Genomic DNA, 20,217 nt, shown 5'->3' with positions numbered 1-20,217 from the left:
TTGCTTAAAAAAATTAAACTGGAGCTTTGAGGTGATGATCCTCTGTTCCTTATGCAGGGCAGCAATAAAACCACTTGAATAAGTGTGATTACATCCGCTTTGACAAATGTGGAGATTCCCTTTCGTCTGCTTTAAGACATCTGCGCTCTCTCCTCTAATTGATCTCTCTCTTTCATACAGTACAGTACTGATTACTGCTCAGGTCCTCTCTCCCTCCCTGCTGTTGTGTCTCCTGCTGCCTCGCCTTTCTTTCTTCTCTCATCTTTTCTGACTCCCTTCCCCCCCTTGTTTGCTTGCCCTCTTGGTTTGCGAATTTTATTTCCTTTTGTTTTTCTGGAAAAATCTGATGGTTTTTTTTGGACGGTTTGTGTGTTTAACCAGGATTCAAAGAAGGTTTTACAAGAGGGCACGTGTATTACAGACTTAGAACGAAATGACTGAGTAAGACGTTACACCAACATGTGGGAGATAGCTGCAAGCTTTACACCCTAACATTTATCCTCAAAGACTCAGGAACTCAACTGTGGGGTTGGAATACATTTCCTACAAAATCTATTCATTCATTTCGTGTTGTCAAGGTGGCGGTGGAGAATTCCGTGTACCACTTTGTTCCAAAATCTCCGTAATTGACTGACGTAGAAGGTGACGCTCATCAAATTATTCAGTGACCCTTGGCGTTCTTTGGATGCGACAATATTCACCTTGGAAGAGACCAGTCCCATCAGGATAGAGACGTTTCATAGTAACACCCCTATATTGATTTGCAGTGACCTTTTTAAAGCTGGCTTTACACTGGCAACTGTATAAGTTCACTGCCAGCCACACTGTGCGACGGGCATCAGATAATCTAACAAAACAGATTTTAAACGTTAAGCTTATGTAAAGTAGGTGTCATGAGCAGGTGGACTTAAAGTTTCCTAATGTGTCTGCGAATGTGTTCACTGGATATCTGTTAAAAAAAACTCTCCTCTATTCTCTTGGTGTGCTTCGTCTTTCTTTGCGTGGCCCTGGTCTAGAATGGAGCACGCATCATACAAACGACTCATATTTTATTCTTTGTTTGAATTCCACAAGTTAGGTTTAGCTCATTTCGCTTCCATCCACACTGTTTACATTCGTTTACAGACAATGGCGCCAACGTCTCTTCGTGCTTTGCTCCTGTTGGTTGATTCGGAGACGTCAGTGGTAGCGGTTGACGCTCTTCCAACATTTCGGACACTTTCCTAATTGGTTTTAGTACTGTGACAACGACGGGATAAGTGGACCCAAAAATTAGCATTCAGGGATTTCCTCTATTTTTTTCTCATCTATTTGTATATGACATAGAATCATTTATTACTTCTCCTGTGGTGCTTTTACAGAAAAACTCTTCAACTTAAAAATGGCTCTGGTTGTTTACCAACTAGCTGAAGACACGATTTTCAGATTGATCAATAAATACAAATGTACAATCGCAGCTCTGAATTATTGTTTTAAGCATTTTTGCTCAGCCTATGATGCTTGCTGCTCTTGTTCTCACTGCAGCTGCCTCATAACTGTTATATATTAAATCCATATCACTTTAATCTCGTCTTAACTTTTACCTACTTTTTAAGTTTTAGACATTGATATATTTTGATCCATATACTGTATGGTTTTCTAGTATTTTTAAGAGTTACCATGCCCTTCAATTTGGTCTTAAATGCAGCAACATAAATCAAAATGCTAAAAATTCTTCTGCCGCAGCAGAATATATAACTAATAGGATTGGATAATGGCATGAATGCTTCACACATTGGGATTGTGGAGAAACATGTTTACTAATCAGCTGCATATACATCCGGTTTGTATTAACTGAGGAACTGTGTCGCATGTGAACGTGTTCTTCAATTTCCTGCCTTAACCTGATTTCTCACAGTAACCGGGTTACTTTTGTGCATGTAAATGTAGTTATTATCACTCTCATGCTAACCTCTCCTCCTTCGCTCTCCCTCCCTATCATTATCTCTCCCACCGGTTCAGTCTTGTGCTCTCTGCGTCTTGTCTGAGGAATAAAGGTTAGAACCCCCACATTTTGGCCCTGCCAGCGTACCCCTGCTGCTTCATTTTTGCCTTCATTACCATGCCGACCTCACTCCCTGTATGGAGTCTCATCCCTATCATTGTCCTTCCTTTATAGAAAACTACACCCCTGTGCTCATTATGAATATCACACATGCATTATACTTGATCACATCAGCATATCGTCTGGGAAAGGATGCAGGTTCATTATGGATTTGATGAGAATTCTGTGCATAATGGCTCACTGTTTGAGACGACTTCTTTAGAGTAAAATAATGGAATGAAAATGTCTGATGAAGCATTTTGATGTTGTTTTCTTCAGACATGGTTCAGCCCATCATTTCTTTTTTTCTTAAAAATCTCTTAAATTGTAGCTCAGTCTTGCTTTTTTTGTTTGTTTGTTTTTTAAGAGCACGTTTGCATAATGTTGATATAACTTTTGCATTATAGGTTGCATTGATGTTTGCATGCGGTGTTAGTCATGCTCACATGTATGCCAACTGTAATGCTTATGTGTTTTTGTGTTATGATGACTGTGCTGCTGCGGTCGTGGCCAGAATTTTTTAGAGCTGGTTCACAAGCTCCTCACTGACAGACTGCTACTCTGATCATGACTTCAGCCGTGAGATGTCACTGTGGCTGTGGATGTAGTCACGACATTACTGTGCTTGTTGACAATTCTGGCAATAACTTTAGTTTTTTTATTGGTGTGATTTGGACTAAATGCTGCTGCTCAGAGTGTGCAGCGATGCTTTCATTTAAAGCTTCTCTAATGAAGCTCAGGTTTTCCTGAACTCCTTTATTATGTCGGCAACAGTCATAGGCGCACCACAGGTTTAAGCAGCAGAAGCTGGACATATCCACCGCGCCATAGATTGAACCAATTCAGCAGTCAAAATCCAAACCAAAACCCAATCCATGTTCAGCCACAGATTCGGCTTTTTGCAGCCGGGCAGCTGCAGCTGTGCTCACAGCCAACAGCTGGATGTTGTCAGAAATCAGCTTTTTTTAAATGAGAAACGAGCAATGAATGCATCACCTTCAGCGTCGTTTTTCATCATGGTTTTTCCTTTCTGTAATATCTAAAGAATGTTTTCCATAAAAGGGGACTGGAGCAAAAATATAAACTGTTCAGAAGGAATGCAAACCCTATGGTTTGAGCAGAAGTTATTGTGAGGTATCACAAAAGTATTGAAAAGCAGGACGAAAATAGTCACGAGAAAGAAAATACCCCACCGTGTATATTTTTCAGATGTCTGGGTAAAAACTTCTACCTTCCGCACTGCAAACAGCCGACTTTAGAGCCAGAACGTAAATCATATCAGCCTTCCACCTCCTTGTTTATGTGCGTATCAAAATGTATGTACATATTGTCTCCTTGATTTTTGAGTAAGGCAGAAACTAGCAAGTTTTTCAAAAATGATTCATCTGCTTGCCTGATGTATTAATCATTTCACTTTTTGCTTAATTAATTTAACAATCAGAAATCCTCCATCCTTTAACTCTGCGTTTCTTTTATTTAAAGTTCATGTTAATACCAACTCCTGTGTGTGCTGTAGAAATGCAGATTACTGCACATTTGCTTTAAAATGGTTACAATGTTTCTTTTCATTCGCTTGACTAATGGTGTTTCTTGTGTAACGTGTCGATTGTAGTTGGAGATTCTGCAGCTCTGGAACCTTTTGAACAGCCACAAACTGATTTGAATTAATTTAATTATGAATATCTAAAGAGTTTTTAAAGAATCCTGCATTCTGGTAATGAATTCATTTTTGTTCTCTCTGCTGTATTGAGAGTCTTATAATCTTCATATGTATGTAACAAGGACTTAAATAATGAACAGTACATCCAGAGAAAAGTTTGTGTTTTACGTAATTTCAGACTACTTTTTCTTAGTAAAAGTTGGGCTCGACTATGTTGTGTAATATTTTGTTAGTGATTGAAGTACGACATGTTTAAGGCAATATTTGTTAAGGCTTTCTATGATTATCAGGGAAGGATAACTGACTGTTTTAGCATTTTTTGAAAACATGAACACTATAAACCTGCAGAGCGTGCAGTTATTCCTTAACTTCAGACAATGATTAGAGAATCGACATATGAATGCTAGAGCAATCATGTCAACATTTGTCCTGTAATATACAGCACTGCACTCGGTTCAACATGAAGTGTTACGTTGTGACTGTGGCCTTCAAGTACCTCAGCTTTGTCTGATATTTTATTAATGCCTGTGTACATATTGATAAATCAGGGAGTTCATTACTATATTTCCCCTTATATTTGAAATGTTTTTTTATAATTTAGTCAGTAACTAAAAGAAAAAAAGATTTGAAGAACCAGGTTGTCATTAGAAACAAGCCTTTATTTCTCGTTAGCTATGTGTTACGGTTGTTCTACTTGGAATGTTTCTGTTTCCTCTGCTGCTCCCTTTACATCGTGTTCCTCGTGTTGTGAAATATCCGTAGGAATAATGAGATGCCCTTTTATAAAGTAAGCACATTAAAATACAGTCATCTTGAATTAATAAATAATAGATTGAAACAGTATTTAAAGCTTGGCTACCACGAGAAATTTCACTCCAAGTTCAACAAATACATTTAATTAACAATGGCATGTCTCCTCCATCTAAGAGTAAGCAGGCAACAGTAAATATCAAACATACATTTCTGATTTCTCAAGTTCATTGTGGGACACCGAGCTAAAAGCAGCAGAATGTGAGAGATTGTAAATGGACTTCAGTACCCTGCTGGAGGCTCCCTGAGCAAACTGAAACGTGTAAGCAGTGTTTGAAAAACTGACCACACCCATACTGCCTCCATGGGCATGAAGAGGGTCAGCGGTGTAGCAGGCAGGTGGTGGTAATCACATGCACTTCATGAACTGGCAGCAAACGTGACCACCTGTACAGCGACTTTCAAGTTTGCAACAGAGTTTTAGTTCAGAAGCGTTTGAATAACCATTATAACCACTGACTGCCGCAAGGCTCAGCTTCTGTCAGCAGAAAAACAGAGATGGATTGATGAATTAATACTCATAGTTGGTAAACATGCTTGTTTCGTCATTAGTTATGCACACACAGTATGCGATCTCTGCTCCCAAATTAGATATCTGAGATTTATGTGTTAATTGTGTGCAGGGCTTTGTTTCTTTCTGAGCTGTCAACCCTCTGAAGGGTTTCCACGTCACTCTATAGTATCAACTCGGCTCACTTGGAACCTCGACTGAGGTCGTACCAAAAAAGAAAAAGTGTCAGATAGTATCAGTTATGCCTACAACAGAAAACCAAAACAATGTCGTGCCCTATCGTACCAAACCACACCGTGCCATGAATGGACAAGCATCAGTGGACTGTTTTGTCTCTGTTTCTACCTCTCTTGTCAACTCAGAGATGTATCAGTAGCAGATCAATGTCAAACTCCCCCATTTTGATTCTGTGCTTTCACAGATGACACCGATGTGGAACCAGGGCGCGTCAGTCCCAGCTTGAAAGTAATTTATGAGGCCTTATAAAAGCAGAAGTTTTGGCATTTTTATGATCTGAAGCTTTGAGATGTGTGTTAACACAACTCTGAGGAGGAAAGACATCAGCAATGATCTTAGAGAAGAAATTGTAGCTCCCCATCAGTCTAGGAAGGGTTATAAGGCCATTTCCAAACTATTTGGAGTCCATCATTTTACAATGAGGAAGATCATTTGTAAGTGGAAAACACCCAAGACAGCCGTCCATCTTCTCAGAAGTGAATGTCCCAGCAAGTTTATCCCAAAGTCACACTGTGCAAGACTCAGAGAAACTGCAAAAAACCCAAGAGTTACATCTCAGACTCTATTAGCCTCGGTAAGCATGTTAAATGTTAAAGTTCATGACAGTACAATTAGAAAAAGACTGAACAAGTATGGCTTGTTTGGAAGGGTTGCAGGGGAAAGCCTCTTCTCTCCAAAAAGAACACGGCAGCACAGCTTAGGTTTGTAAAGCAGCATCTGAACAAACCACAAGATTTCTGGAACAATGGGCCTCGTGCAAAAACCGTTCGTACGCACGCACAGCTTTGTTCTTAAATCGTGCGTACGAATGATTTTAGAGAATTTGTGCATTCACCAATCTTTTTGTATTTTACATTTTCTTTCAGGTGCAAACAGAATTTACGAGTGATCCAGAGCTGTCGTAGGAGTTTCGTAAAATAGTCCGCTGTTATTCCAATCAAGTTTGCTTGACTCGTGGATTGTATATTTAATTACTTTGAAGCAAACATAAATAAATATATACATTATACCATTTTTAAGGCGTGGTGCCAGAAGACCCCCCTCATTAACCGCCCCCCATTTTTAAGCCATTTTCATATCAAACCATTTCTTTTTTTATTTCGGTGACATCACCAACTACAGGTGACAATAAACGGCACTCGTAATAACTTCCCATTTCTTGGCTTTAGCAGGTCCCGTAATTCCACTGCTGACACAGCTAAAAATGACAGATTTTCCTTTTTGGATCTCTGAAAGCAGAACTTCAATCTCAGAGCCCCTAAAGTTGTTCTTTTTGCGCCTTGATGCCATTTTCATGACTCAACACTCAACACTTCCTGGCACAGGAGAGAGGAAGCACAGCTATTAATATGGTATAATTTTGGGCGTGGAGTATGCAAATTTACTATCCTCGTGCACGTGCACTTAAATACGCACAGGTGACATTCATCATTTACGCAGGTCGTTTACACACTTTTTCTGAAGTTAAGAGCATTTGTTGAATCTGACGTGGCGTGTTCGTACGAGACCCTCTCACGAAAAAAGTGAGAGAAATTAGGATAAAAATACGAAAATTTTCTTGCATGAGGCCCATTGTCCTTTGGATAGACCAGACCAAAGTGGAGAAATCCAAACACAGCATATCGGCACAAACACCTCATACCAAATGTCAAGCACGGTGGTGGAGGGCTGATGATCTGGGCTTGTTCTGCAGCCACAGGACCTGGGCACCTTGCACTCATTGAGTCCACCATGAACTCCTCTGTATACCAAAGTGTTCTCGAGCCAAATGTGAGGCCATCTGTCTGACAGCTAAAGCTTGGCTGAAACTGGGTCATCAACAGGACGATAATCCCAAACACAGCAGCAAATCTACAGCAGAATGTCTGAAAAAGGAAAGAATCAAGGTGTTGTAATGGTCCAGTCAAAGTCCAGACCTCAACCTGACTGAAATGCTGTGGTGGGACCTTAGAGAGCTGTGCATGAACCAATGCTGCAAACCTCAATGAGCTGAAGCAACACTATAAAGAAGAGTGGGCCAAAGTTCTTCCACAACGTTATGAGAGACTGATAACGTCATACAGAAAACAATCTCTTCAAGTTATTACTGCTAAAGGTGGTTCTGTATGCCACTGAAGAATAGGGTGTACTTATTTATTCATACAAAGTTAACCTCAGTTTGTATTTATGTCATTTTTGACCTGAAAAGTGCCAGATTATGTTTATTTTGTCCTGATGTGTAAAATCTCAGATTCGAAAGAGAGTTTAGTTTCTTTTTCACAAGACTGTTATCAGCAATACGCTGCAGGCTTTGGTGGTGATTCTCCTCCACACCTTCAGTACAGAAACCAACCACTTCCCTCCATGTGAAAACACAACCTGATATTTACCGGCTCACGCTCTGACCCCTGTGTGATCCACAGTAAAATCCTCATCTCATTGTAAACAACTCAGCCTTCTCACTGCAAATGAACATCAACAAAAGGAGCCTCGGCTGCACTCAACTATAAACAGCCTGCACAAAATGGCTTCCATCTCTCAGAGCCTATTAAACCTACATTATTTTCTTCTGTCTGAGTTGGTTCATCATCGTTTCCACAAGTTGCTTGATTAGACAGACCCATCTCCTAAATACTGTAAACATTTGTGGCTCTGTCCATTTAGCTGATCTCAAACATCACCTCCACTGCTCATTATGCTTTTCCCATGCATTTGATATCACTTTTTGTGAGATTTATTGTGTACTGACTTGGGTGTGGCATATATTGCGTGTAGCCTGCTACACACACTGATGGAGATGGCAGACCAACCAAAATCCTTTAACGCCAGCCTTAGCAGCCCTGTATGTGCACTGGGACGCCTAAATGAGCCATCCCAGTTTGTGTAACTTTACAGCACCCATATGCAGATAATAAAAGGTAATCACTGCTGCCAGGGGTGCAGTTAGCAACACTTCTGGAAAGTTTTCACTTGACATTGTGCGCCTGGGCGTAACATCCTGATCTGACCTTTTGTTGCGGATCCTTCTAGCATCGTCGCTTCACATTTGAGTGACACTGAAAGAATTTTTTGCCTTTGTGCTGCCTGTGAATGTTGTTTTATGTTGTGTTTGTGCACATATGTGTGGCTGCCCTTGTGCGTTTGTGCCTGTGGTGCAGAGGAAAAGTAGCAAAGCCACTAACAAGTTAATAAATTCCAGCTGGGCTTTGTTGTGCTGAAGACAGGCTGTAGAGCCGAGCACATTCTCTGAAGTTTAGCTCACACGTCTTCTCTTCAAAGCAGAACAAAACTTGAGTTTTCTAGTTTTTTGCTTGCTGCATTGTTAGAATATTCATACTTTTTGTAAAAAGTAGGCACTGGTAGCCACAGGCAAGTTTGCGTAGAGTTTAACCCATATTTTCAGTGTCTTACTTGGTAAAGATGTGTAGAAAAACCAGAGAAATGTCATTGTGTTGTATCTACATTGTGCCTCTACAACAAGTGTGACCACTGGAGGATTAATTTACATTTAAAACATAAATATCCAAAGTTTGTAATTCTGGGATGACTCAGTGTAGAGACCTGAGACGTCTGCAATTATGTTTTAGTGACCAGTTGGCAGATTCAACAGAAGGTAAAACATGAAGGTTTTTGTTGATTTTCTCACTGCTGTGTTGGATATCCATCCCATTTGTTTCCTTATGAAACACACTTTTCAGATAAGCAGCATTTTTACAGAAAGCACTGACTATGTGCCTGTTTCAGTTGTTGTGAACACTGTTCAAGCCACTCCGGTGGCAGTTGCTCCAAATAGTATCTTATGGCTCATACTTTAAAAGGGCTCTATTGTTTTGTGCATTTTATATTTCATGAATATTATACATTCTTTGCAAGAACATTACAATCAGATGAGCAGATGGTTTCATTTAAACCTTGAAACATGTTCTATAAATGATTTATGTATCATTTTAAACACCATATACAAATTAAGAAGGCTCTATATTTTTGTTCCTCCATGATTTGTTTCCTCATCACTGTAAACATCAACCCACTGGAGGTCATGTTGCCCATTTCTCACTCCTCCCACCATCTGCTGTACATACATTAACAACTCCAAAGACATCATTAAACACAGCATTGTGGAAAGTAAAGCAGGGGTCTGAAGATTGTAGAATCTACAGCTTTTTATATTAAATAGTCAATCACCAGGCATCATTCATAGTCCCATTTTTGTCATTTCTTAAACTTTATGTTTAGTTTCAAAACAGTCGGATTGATTTTGAAGTTCAATTTCAAGCGTGCAGTCTATCTTAAATTCCAAATAAACCTGCAGTTTTTAAAGTAAACTATGAAAGTACTTGTGCTTGGTAATATCAATGTTGTGCCTTCAGATTTTTTGTAGCTCACCAGGTGGAGCGTGCACAGAGCCTGGGTTTCTGGCCGGTTTGGGTTTGAGTCTGACCCCCAACCGTTTAAGCCGTGTGTCGTCGTCGTCTCCCCCCCACACCCCCACACCCCTTCTGTCGACAGCTATTCAAGAATGCCTTAAAAAAAATCCCCAAATAAATCTAAAAAGGGAGGGAAAATGTGACCTTAACTTAAACCTCAGAGTAAGCATCTGATGCTCCATGAAGTGTGATTGCATATAAATGCTTATACAAACTCCTTTTTAGTTGTGCTAAATACTCTGATTTGTTATAGCTAATGTTCCTAACAGTAATTCCGTTTGTTTTCAATGAAGATAACTTCTAACTGTTTTCTGTGTGTGTAATTATTCTTCATGGGATGTGGTGAACTTAGGGGTTGCATCCTAAAGGACCACTGTTGATAACAGATGGACATAGCCTCCAGATCTGAAAGAAATTAGGCTGTGCCGTACACCTGCCTTCTTTCTGATGGCCAGCAGGTGGTATCTGCACTGGCTGTAAATAGATATTAGATTAAGAAGAAGTCTGAGAGAAAATTACCCCACTTTTAGCCTCAGTAAACATTTGCCTCAACACGTTTTGGTTGGAGTCTCTTGTTTCCAGATTTCATCAGTATACAGGTGTTTAATTTATGCTAGCTGCGGAACTTGTGATGATAATTGGCCTTTAACATCAAAGCAAAAGAGAAGAGGGAAGTAGTTTCTTCTTCCAAGGTACAGTGAATGCAGCATGATTGAAAGTTGGGAAGACATAAAGATGAGGAGGCTGCATTTAGCTGGTAGTGTGACAGACTGAATTAGATGTTTTCAGCAAAGCAGCCCCATACAAAGCACCAGACTTGTGTTTACTCAGAGTTTTTCTGGTGGAAATGACTTCAGACGTCCAAATATTTGCTCTGAAGTTGATTATTTCTCTAATATGTGCCTTTTAGAGCTAGACTGTGGAACTTTTTCTGAGGAGATGCTCAGCTCTGAGTCAGAGCATGCAAACAAACACAAAATCTGGATTCCAGTACAAAACATATTTTACTACTTATCCGCGCCAGCATACACCTAAAGTCATGACTATAACCAAAAACACCTGAGTCAACAGTCACAAACTGAGTGACAGGAAAAAGGAAGGGTTTCTTGATAAAGAGCCAAGTTTAAAACTGTGTCTGCTGTCTGGAAGGATTTTCTGTGGCTTTGCAATGCAGATGAACATCTGAATCACAAATACAGTCTGAGGACAGAGTACCTGATCTGAGCTCTACCGGTGCATAGTTGGGTTATGTACAGATGAGAGATACCAAGCAATTACACTGATTAGTTACATCAGTCAGCCTCTCACAACAACGATTATGACTAAATGTCTCCAGTTTGTGCTTTACAAGGGGAGTTGTGTAACTTAATGTTACATTTTACTTAATAACAGAAAAACATACTCTCTACACCAACCTGTCACTTCAGCAGAGTTATCAATGCAGAGTAAACCCCCATTTAAAAAGGATACCATCTCCAAGTCTACTTTTGAACCCAGCTGTTACTTTACTGTTTTCCATCATGCTATTTGTTTATTCCTGTCATTCCTCTGTAAACAGGGACTCAAACTTACTTCATTAGTGAGCTTTGGTAGCTGGGAGGCAGATTTTGTTGCGTGTGGACATTCCCAGGCTAACAGTTTCCCCTTATGGTGTTTATGCTAACCTCATGCTGATAGTAGGTCACATTTACCTGTGAAATGTTAACTTCTCAACTAACTTTTGAAAATACAGGGAAAAAACACATCAAACTGCTCCTTTTAAACGAGCTAACAGCCTCATTATCTCATAGAATAAATGCAATATAACCTTTCACATGACACGTAGAGAACAACATAAGTGTAGTTTCAGCTCTTGAAAGTTTTCAATACTCCAGACTCTTGTGTGCGCACAACATTTCTAAAGATGACATCTGACACTGTGTTTGCATCTTAAAGAAGCGACTGTCGGAGGGAGTCTGCGTGTGATGGGGTAAGGGAAAGGAAGACCTCCGTCAAAGCTCATTTCAGCCCTTCTCATATCTCTCCGAACCACATGCATTGAAACACCAGAAACAAATCCACCAAATCCACTGCCAAAGAGGGAGTGAGTTTTAGAGTGATAGGAGAGGGAGAGTGCAGAGCGCACTTTCTATTTATAACCTGTGTGCCCGGAGAGGAGGAAGACTGTTGTTCGAAAGCACACTCGCTCTTGGTTTTGTTCTGCAGTAAACAGGCTGCAGCTCAAAGGACACGGGAACACAGATGTACAATAAATGCACACAGATTATAAACAGTGGGGGTTGAGATGGGTCATCACTGGGAAAATTAATGGCTTTTTGAAAAGCTTATGAGGAAGGGGACATGATTGGTCTAGTAATCATCCACAGGAACTGTAGACTTCATCCCCCTCAACGTCCTACACAGAAAGAAATTACCTCTACGTACCCTGTGCAGCTGAGTGTGTGTGAGTGCTCATGTGCATCGTTAAGTACACGCACAGGTTCTCTGTATGGGTTTCGGCCGTAACTCACTGACTGTTTTAAATGTTTCTGTAAGTCATTTGACCAAAAGATTCCCACTGAGATTCAGCAGCTTCACAAACGCTTTAACAGGGGGAATAAGATGTCAAGGTATTTAGCAGTTTTTACTGTGGTGGTGTTAATTGGTTGGAAAACAACTTTGGCTCAGTTTAGATTGTAATTATTTTTACATTTAGACTGTTTTTGACTTATTTGACTAAAGTGTTTTATTAATTTCAATGCATTTAGATGGTCCTTCTACTTCTCTATTTATTGAATTTTATTCAACAAGCTTACTGTTTTTGGGAAGATAACAACTTGCTGGAATCTTTTTATTTTAGGAAAGGAGATCTAACTACTTTAAAAAAAAAAAAAAAGTACTTTTAAAGGAGGCAAGTTATCTTTAAACTTGAGTTTGATGTTCACTTTAGACCCGAGGTGCTGCTTCCTTCACACCTGGATCAACTGGGAACACTTTTTTTTATAAGAAGCCATATTTTTAAAACTCTTTGTTGCATATTAATTCTGATTATGTAGACTTATAAGACACATCCTGAAGTTTGGTTAAGATCTTAGCCCACTCTCCTTTACAAAAAAAATGCAACTTTGGGAGCAAAGTGATGCGGCCCAAATGAATATCGCGTAAGAATGTTTGTGTTGTGTCCAAGTCCACTGTTGACTTGCTTTATTTTATTACTGTTTTGCTAATTTGCGCCATGCAACCTCTACAGCGTTAAATAATTGATTATTACTGCACTCAGTGCTTTGCTTTTATTATGCTTACTTTCATGAAAGAACAGTCTTCTCATTCCTGCATAATGAATCCTAACATGTTGAGAAAACAGCCACATCTGAAGTAAATAAAGGACAGAGAAGTGAGTTGCTCTTTTAGCAAACGTCACAGCTTTCCTTTAGATACGTTTTTTGTACCTTTGCAGACATTTAACATTCAAGATAAGTGAAAATTAAGGAAAACCAGAAAAAGTATATTATGACATCATAAGTCCAAACACAGAGCTCAGTTATGTTTGAATCCTCAGATTCCCTTGTCTCTTGCTGACCTCCTCCATAGACTTTTCTAGACTTTGTGAACTTGCCATCTCTTTAATGCAGGCTGGTTTAGTAGCAGCAGTTATTTCCAGCACCTGTGGCTGGACCTATACATAGAGCAGCTCTTTATCTTCACCTGTGTGGGGTTTAGTTTTGATGTCCAGGTTTTCTTTAGTGAATCATTTCTTGCATACAAGGTTTCCCTTATTATTCTGAATGAGTACTGCTCTGATTCATGGTGGTTTACTACCATTACGTATGTCATCATGTTTGCTTTTACTTGGAGAAGATTTTTCTAATCTGAGCGCCACAGATTGTTTGGAATTTGCCAACTTTTTGTCACAGTTAAAAACTTGATGCATATAATGTGTGACAGTTAAACTGTACTCCTTCTTTTTTAAATGTGATATCCCCAGTTTTAAACATTCCTGTCCCTCTTCTCTCTGTGTCTCTGCAGCATCAGACAACAGCCAGCGGTTTCAGGAGACGTGTTTTGCCTTTGCGTTAACGCCGCAGCAAGTTCAGCAGATCAGCAGCTCAATGTAAGAACCACACAAATGCAGGATGTTGCCATTTTTAATGAATAGTCTGTAAATATACATGATGAGAAATCTATTTCTGTCCTCAAAGGGACATCTCGGGGACCAAATGTGACTTCTCAGTTCAAGTTCAGTTGCGGTTTTGCCTGTCGGAGACGAGCTGTCCTCAGGAAGACCATTTTCCCCCCAATCTGTGTGTGAAAGTCAACGGGAAGCCATGTAACCTACCGGTGAGGAGCCCTGAATCAATCGCCTAACATCCGGAAACTTTTAAAAACCTGTCACGAGAATTACAATGTTCGTCATATTTATGTCTGATTTCCAGGGTTATCTTCCTCCAACCAAAAACGGTGTTGAGCCCAAGCGGCCCAGCCGGCCCATCAACATTACCTCACTGGTCAGATTGTCCACCACAGTCCCCAATACCATCGTGGTGTCGTGGACGGCCGAGATCGGAAGAGTAGGAACCAAACCCTTCAGCTGTGTTTCAGTAACTGTTAAGATGCTTGATGAAATTCAGATTTTAACATATAATAGTAGCAGCTTCCCAAAAGATTGACTTTCTTATCTCCATTTTTTTAATGTGAAAAAACTATTTTTCATATTATTTTACATTCCATTGGCTTGTCACTTGTTACATTTTAGAATATTGCCTGCATGTTTTGATTGATAAAACATCAGAAAAATAATAGTAATTTTCCACCTCAGCTATCATGATGTGCTCCTTAATCTACTTAAATATGCTACCAAGATAGTTTTATATATTTATATATTAATCATCTAGCTGGGTAGAGATTAATGCCTTACAATTTGTTAAACCCACTGTCATTTCCATTAATGTTCATCATGATGTGACAGAAAGAGCAGCGGTGCACATCATTCGTGTACGATTAGACACTAAATAAAGTGAGGCATGACATAAAAGATTTAAAAAGTCACAGTTTTCCCAAATGCCATCGCCACAAACGCCACGTGTTAAACAACAATGTTAAAGCTTATTGAACAGTCAGTATTGGCGAAGGAGGGTTTAGCTTTGCTACTGTAACAGCGCAGTTGTTGTCACTTGGAGGAAAAGTTGGTGTGTGCTTTACCTGAGGACTGTCCTTTTGTCAGAAGTTAAGCAGCACCATCACACAATGCTCTGTAAGTCCCGATAGAGTTACAGTTTTGTCATAACAACATGTTATTTGCTATGGAAAAAAGTAAGAATGATGAAACAGATCAAGCTAACCAACATGTAGAATTGTGTTGAACTAAAAGGTGGATTGGAGTAGTTGTAAATGTTAATATAAGATCAGACAGGAAGCAGAAGCTGCAGCTAAAACATGTTTCTGTCCTTCATTTGGCTCAGATGTTGATGCTGATTGTCATAGTTAAAAACCTGGAAAAGAGGGCGTATTAACAACTCGACTTGTCGGATTCTTTTGAACAGCGTCGGCACTATTATGTTGGAAGCGCTCCGTATATGTTTCCAGGTCCAACCGGATCAGACTGCCATCTCAAAATGTTATGGAGAAGCAGCAGAGATTTAATTCACACATGACACCAACATGTTCAGTTGCCACCAGAGGCTACGTGCCCCACGTGCCCACGACAACGGTAACGACAGATAAACGCAGAACATTTCGACAGATGTGCCTATCTTGCACACGACACGGCGACGGCGTTTTTAGGAGTTCAAAACGGAGAAAACACAAACGCCCTCCAGAGTGGAGATCTTGAAAACTTTCCAACCTCTCGTCGCCGTAGGAACAGTTCAAAATGCAGAAGTGCGTTTTTTGCACACGTTTCTTTTGCACACGCATCTGGAAGTAGCCTACTGACGTTCTACCGCCAAATTTGAGCCTGCCCTTTGAGAACAATATGGATGAACGTGTAGCAGTAGCCGCGTTAAATACTATGCATGAATCATGCCAACAAATGCTACTGCCACCTACGTTGTTGTATATTGGGCAGTTTCATAAACTGACATTGACAACAAGTATTATTCTCACAGCAAGACTGACGGGGCGTGCATACTACATAGGCAAACTGCGAGTTTTATGAGTTTTATACGTTTTCCCTGTTCCCATGGATAGACAGATATCCACCCCCAAGACACTCGTGAGAACGCAGATAAATTGTGGAGGAAAAAAACGGACATCTGCGTTTATGCTTCAGAGCGTTGTCGTGGGCACGTAGCCTTAGAAGCTTTGGAAAAAGTCAATCATTGTTTTTAAACCTGCTTGCTAATCTTCAACAAATTAGACTGGCACTGATCTACTGTACGAAACACCATCACACTTATTGTTTTTGTTGTCACCCCCATTACAAAGTAAAGTTCAAGAGACATGTGACAGAAGAGGACGACTGTGTGTTTTAAAAGAGATGAACGGTATATTTAAAAAACACTTTCATGAAGCACAAAAGCTTTTAATTCAGTTTGAAGCTCACAGAGTGACATTGTGTGTTCCTCTAACAGACAAAAAACAAAAGAACGACAGACAGACCAGAGCATTAAATGTTGCAGCAGAGTTGGTACAGCGACAACTTCCTTGAAAGCCTCCGAAAAAGAATGCTTAGAGAAGACTGGGTGGAGCCTGAGGTTGTTCTGAAGGGTAATAAAGGAAGCTTTTCCCAACAGGAGTATGTACACTGCCTGTGCACAAGTTCTTCCTTCCTTTCATTCTTTCTTGCTGGCACGGCTGAACTGAAAAATGTCTGAGAGCAGCAATATTGACTTCACATTAGACAGTAAGACTGTGATGGCAATGATCTGAGGTTACACTGAATAGCAGACTGAATACGGCTCTATGCAGGATGTAAGGTAATCACCTGACACATTGATGTGCTGTGATATTTATAAATGTTCCTGTGTGTCCACAGAGTTACTCCATGGCAGTTTATTTGGTGAAGCAGCAGTCGTCCACAGTGCTGTTACAGAGACTACGGGCGAAAGGCATCAGAAACCCAGACCACTCCAGAGCACTCAGTAAGGACTAACAGCCTCTCTTTTTTTTTTTTTTTTAAGATACACAGTTCAATATGTTGGATTGCTCCCAGGGCCAATACCGACCTTATTAAGTACTTCCCCATTTCCAGAAAGGTTTGGAAAAAGAACGTGCAGATGTCCACATATTGTAGCCTAAAATGCCTCTTCATAGCATACCTAAAGCAAAGGAGTAGCGTAGAGCTGTTTGATATGGAATAAATGGTTGATTTGGTCTGTTTTGAAAGATAACACTCCTATTTTATTTATTTTTTGGTCAGTTTATTTCTGGGACTGAGCTGAAGATGTTCGGACCCAGTGAAAAAGGGACCTCTTCTGTCCATCCAATTTCATTTTAAAAACAGGTGCCTTTAGACACCGTCAGACACCCTGATGTATTATCCAGTCCTAATCCAAAGCACAAAAGATAAATGAATTATTTATTCAGGTATATGTCCACGCATGTGGGCTCCTACAGGCTCAAGTGAGGTGTCAATCAAAAGCTAACAACACTGACTTTATTCTTAAATCAATAATGTTTACATGCAAACTGAACTCACAGAGGAGAATACTTGAAAGATGAGGCGCAGCTGCCAGCTATGTCATGGCGCAGTAATCTGTGGGAATATACTGAACCAGCCATTTTTTGGGCTTAAAGTTTTGCTGAACTGGATAATCGAAAACCTTTGTTAATAAGAAAAATTATTTTGTTGGAAAATATTAACTCGTGGGTTAGCAGGAGGCTTTTGAAGTGAGTCATCTCCATTCTGGTGTTTATCATTCCCTCTGTGGTCTCAGATTGGTAAAATGCTTTGCATCGATAAAATGGCATGCGTCTCTGCTCTTCAACAATATGTCACATGCGCTCCTAATTACACACATCTCTCGTGCATGTGAAGCAGAGTGCCTCGGAGCCTCCTTCGTTATATATTTTCGTTTCATAATGAGCCACATGTTTATAGAGGGTGGCAGGTCTGGAACCAGATGCTTAACTACAGAGTCGTGTTTGGCATTCCCTGAAAAAGACATCTGAGTGAGGATGGCAGCATATATTGCTCCAGTCCTGTATGCATCATTTTCCATAATTTGCTGCTCACAGATGTACCTCCTCCATGTGCGTTAATGCACCCCTGCACCATCCTGGATGCTGGCTTTGAAACTGTGAGCTGATTAAAAGCTGCTTCCTCTCCTCTGTGAGGACACAGTGTTCAAGATGTGTTGAGCCCTCCTCATCTTTGCTTCTTAAAAACTTTTTATACGCCATCACGACATTGACTTGTTTTACTGTGAGGTTTTCTTTCGAGGGAAGCTTAAACACAACTTTTACCTATCAAGTGTGCGTTTTTGCTCTATTTCACTCTCTTCTTAGTGTCTGTGGACTTTTAAATGACTGTAAACTGAGATATTAGCTGGCCAATATTTAGTTACATTGAGGCTGTGCAGTATATTTTGTGATTTCATCATTAATTATGCATTTTGTGATGTAAGAAAGGCAATATAAGAAGGTTCCGACGCTGTATGAGGAGCACCTGAATACGTTTATAGAATGCAGTGGAAGTCCATCTGTTTGGTTGTCGGGCATTCATGTGTATGTATGTTGTTCTTTACCTCCGCTCTGCAGTCAAAGAGAAGCTAACGGCAGACCCCGACAGTGAAATAGCCACAACCAGCCTTCGAGTGTCGCTGCTCTGCCCGGTAATCACCGTCCCTGCTCCTCATTAATTCAATTTCCTGTCTTTGTCTGTTTTTTCATTTCTTTACATGAGTCTCAGCACGGCTTCATGCACGTGATTCATAGTTATGAACATGACCACCTGTCAAATTATCTTCCCATCTCGTATCATGTGTGTTTCTCAAGCCATCTGTGTTTGCTACACCCCTTATCCCTGCTGTGTTTTTTCCTCTCGATGCCCTGAACACGCTCGCTGTGCAGCTGGGGAAGATGCGGCTGATGATTCCATGCCGGGCGCTAACATGCTCGCACCTGCAGTGCTTCGACGCCACGCTATACATCCAGATGAATGAGAAAAAGCCCACCTGGGTGTGTCCTGTGTGTGACAAGAAGGCCCCCTATGAGCACCTCATAATTGATGGGTAATCTCATTTAGATGTGGTTATATGTGACCTGTAAGATTTGTATTATAAGTATTGTGAAGTGTGATCTCATGTGTGCAATAGGGGTGTGCAAAATAATCGTCATGACGATGCATCGCGATTCTAATTTTCGCGATCTACTGCATCGATTCTGGACGCCAAGTATCGATTATTTAAAAAAAAATATATATATATATATATATATATATATTTTTTATGCCTTTAATGATAGGACACATGCAATTGATGCATTTCGCTTCAAGGGATGTTTGCAATATATGTATATATTTTTTATAGTTTTATAAAGCCTATGCACTTTTTTTTGTCGGTACTGATCATCCCTATTTTGTTATTTTCAGTTTTATAAATCCTATGCACTTTTTGTGATGAGTGTGTCCAGTAATAGTAATATTTGTGTCCAGTAATATTTGTTTTAATGGCAATACCTCCAAAAGTTGTTTCAATAAATGCAGTTATGAATTGATTTGCTTTGAGTTATGTATCAATTGAAGACACTATCCAGATCATACACAGCCAGTCAGCCACTGGTAATGGCTGTTTTTTTTTTTAAGTATGTTCAGTGAAAATATCGCAATGCATCGCGATGTATCGCAATAATTCAAGTATCGTGATGCATCGTGATAGAATCGCATCGTGGCATGTGAATCGTGATTCGAATCGAATCGTGACTTCTTTGCCAATACCCACCCCTAGTGTGCAACATGCTCAAACTGCAGAAACTGTGGTCCACTTCAGAAATGTGGTTTTAAAATCTGTTGCATGCGTTCCTAAGACTCACTCAGTATTAAAAGGCTTTCATACAAAGACACAAACAGTGTTGACATCAACTTTCCCCGTTAAAATAATTTAAATTGGACTGTATTTTCCACGTTGCTTGGCCTTTGTTTAGGATTTCTTAGTGCATATCTGCATTCTGTCTTGGCTTTGTTTGTGTATGATGTGTGCATTTGCTCTCAGGCTTTTTGTGGAGATCCTGAACAGCTGCATGGACTGTGATGAGATCCAGTTTAAGGAAGATGGCAGCTGGGCCCCCATGAGGTCTAAGAAGGAAGTGCAGGAAGTGTCCTCAGCTTCCTACAACAATGGGCTGGATGGTGAGTCGGGGGAGCGTGAGGAATGCAGAGTTTACACAAAATCAATGTGAGGAGGCTGGAAGTAATACAATTGGGAGCAAAGAGTTGGGAAGAAAAGGGGAAACATGTGTTTGTACCTTCTGCTTATTTGTTTATGCTTTGTCTAATTTACTGAAGCATCAGTCATATTGCGTCTGCGTTAACCGCTTGTCTCCATAGTAACAAAGACTTTCTAGCTGCTTTTACAGCGGGGTAGATGTGTTTCTG

The 20,217-nt window shown here is 40.1% G+C and overlaps 1 protein-coding gene across 3 annotated transcripts in view; it reads left to right on the top strand.

The window, feature by feature from the left end:
• LOC142390366 (E3 SUMO-protein ligase PIAS1-like) overlaps positions 1–20,217 on the top strand; it is a 70,489-nt gene that overhangs the window by 37,444 nt on the left and 12,828 nt on the right. For 2 of the 3 annotated variants that reach the window (XM_075475869.1, XM_075475814.1), the window contains exons 3-9: positions 13,713–13,797; positions 13,886–14,024; positions 14,120–14,284; positions 16,660–16,765; positions 18,384–18,457; positions 18,696–18,856; positions 19,835–19,971. In XM_075475869.1, the coding sequence (XP_075331984.1) occupies positions 13,713–13,797; positions 13,886–14,024; positions 14,120–14,284; positions 16,660–16,765; positions 18,384–18,457; positions 18,696–18,856; positions 19,835–19,971 (867 nt within the window). The remainder of the gene's footprint in view (positions 1–13,712; positions 13,798–13,885; positions 14,025–14,119; positions 14,285–16,659; positions 16,766–18,383; positions 18,458–18,695; positions 18,857–19,834; positions 19,972–20,217) is intronic. The other variant, XM_075475950.1, reaches the window with a different exon arrangement.

This window comes from Odontesthes bonariensis, chromosome 1 (assembly GCF_027942865.1).
Source record: "Odontesthes bonariensis isolate fOdoBon6 chromosome 1, fOdoBon6.hap1, whole genome shotgun sequence".
NCBI lineage: Eukaryota > Metazoa > Chordata > Actinopteri > Atheriniformes > Atherinopsidae > Odontesthes > Odontesthes bonariensis.
This window is presented reverse-complemented; position numbering and strand designations above follow the sequence as displayed.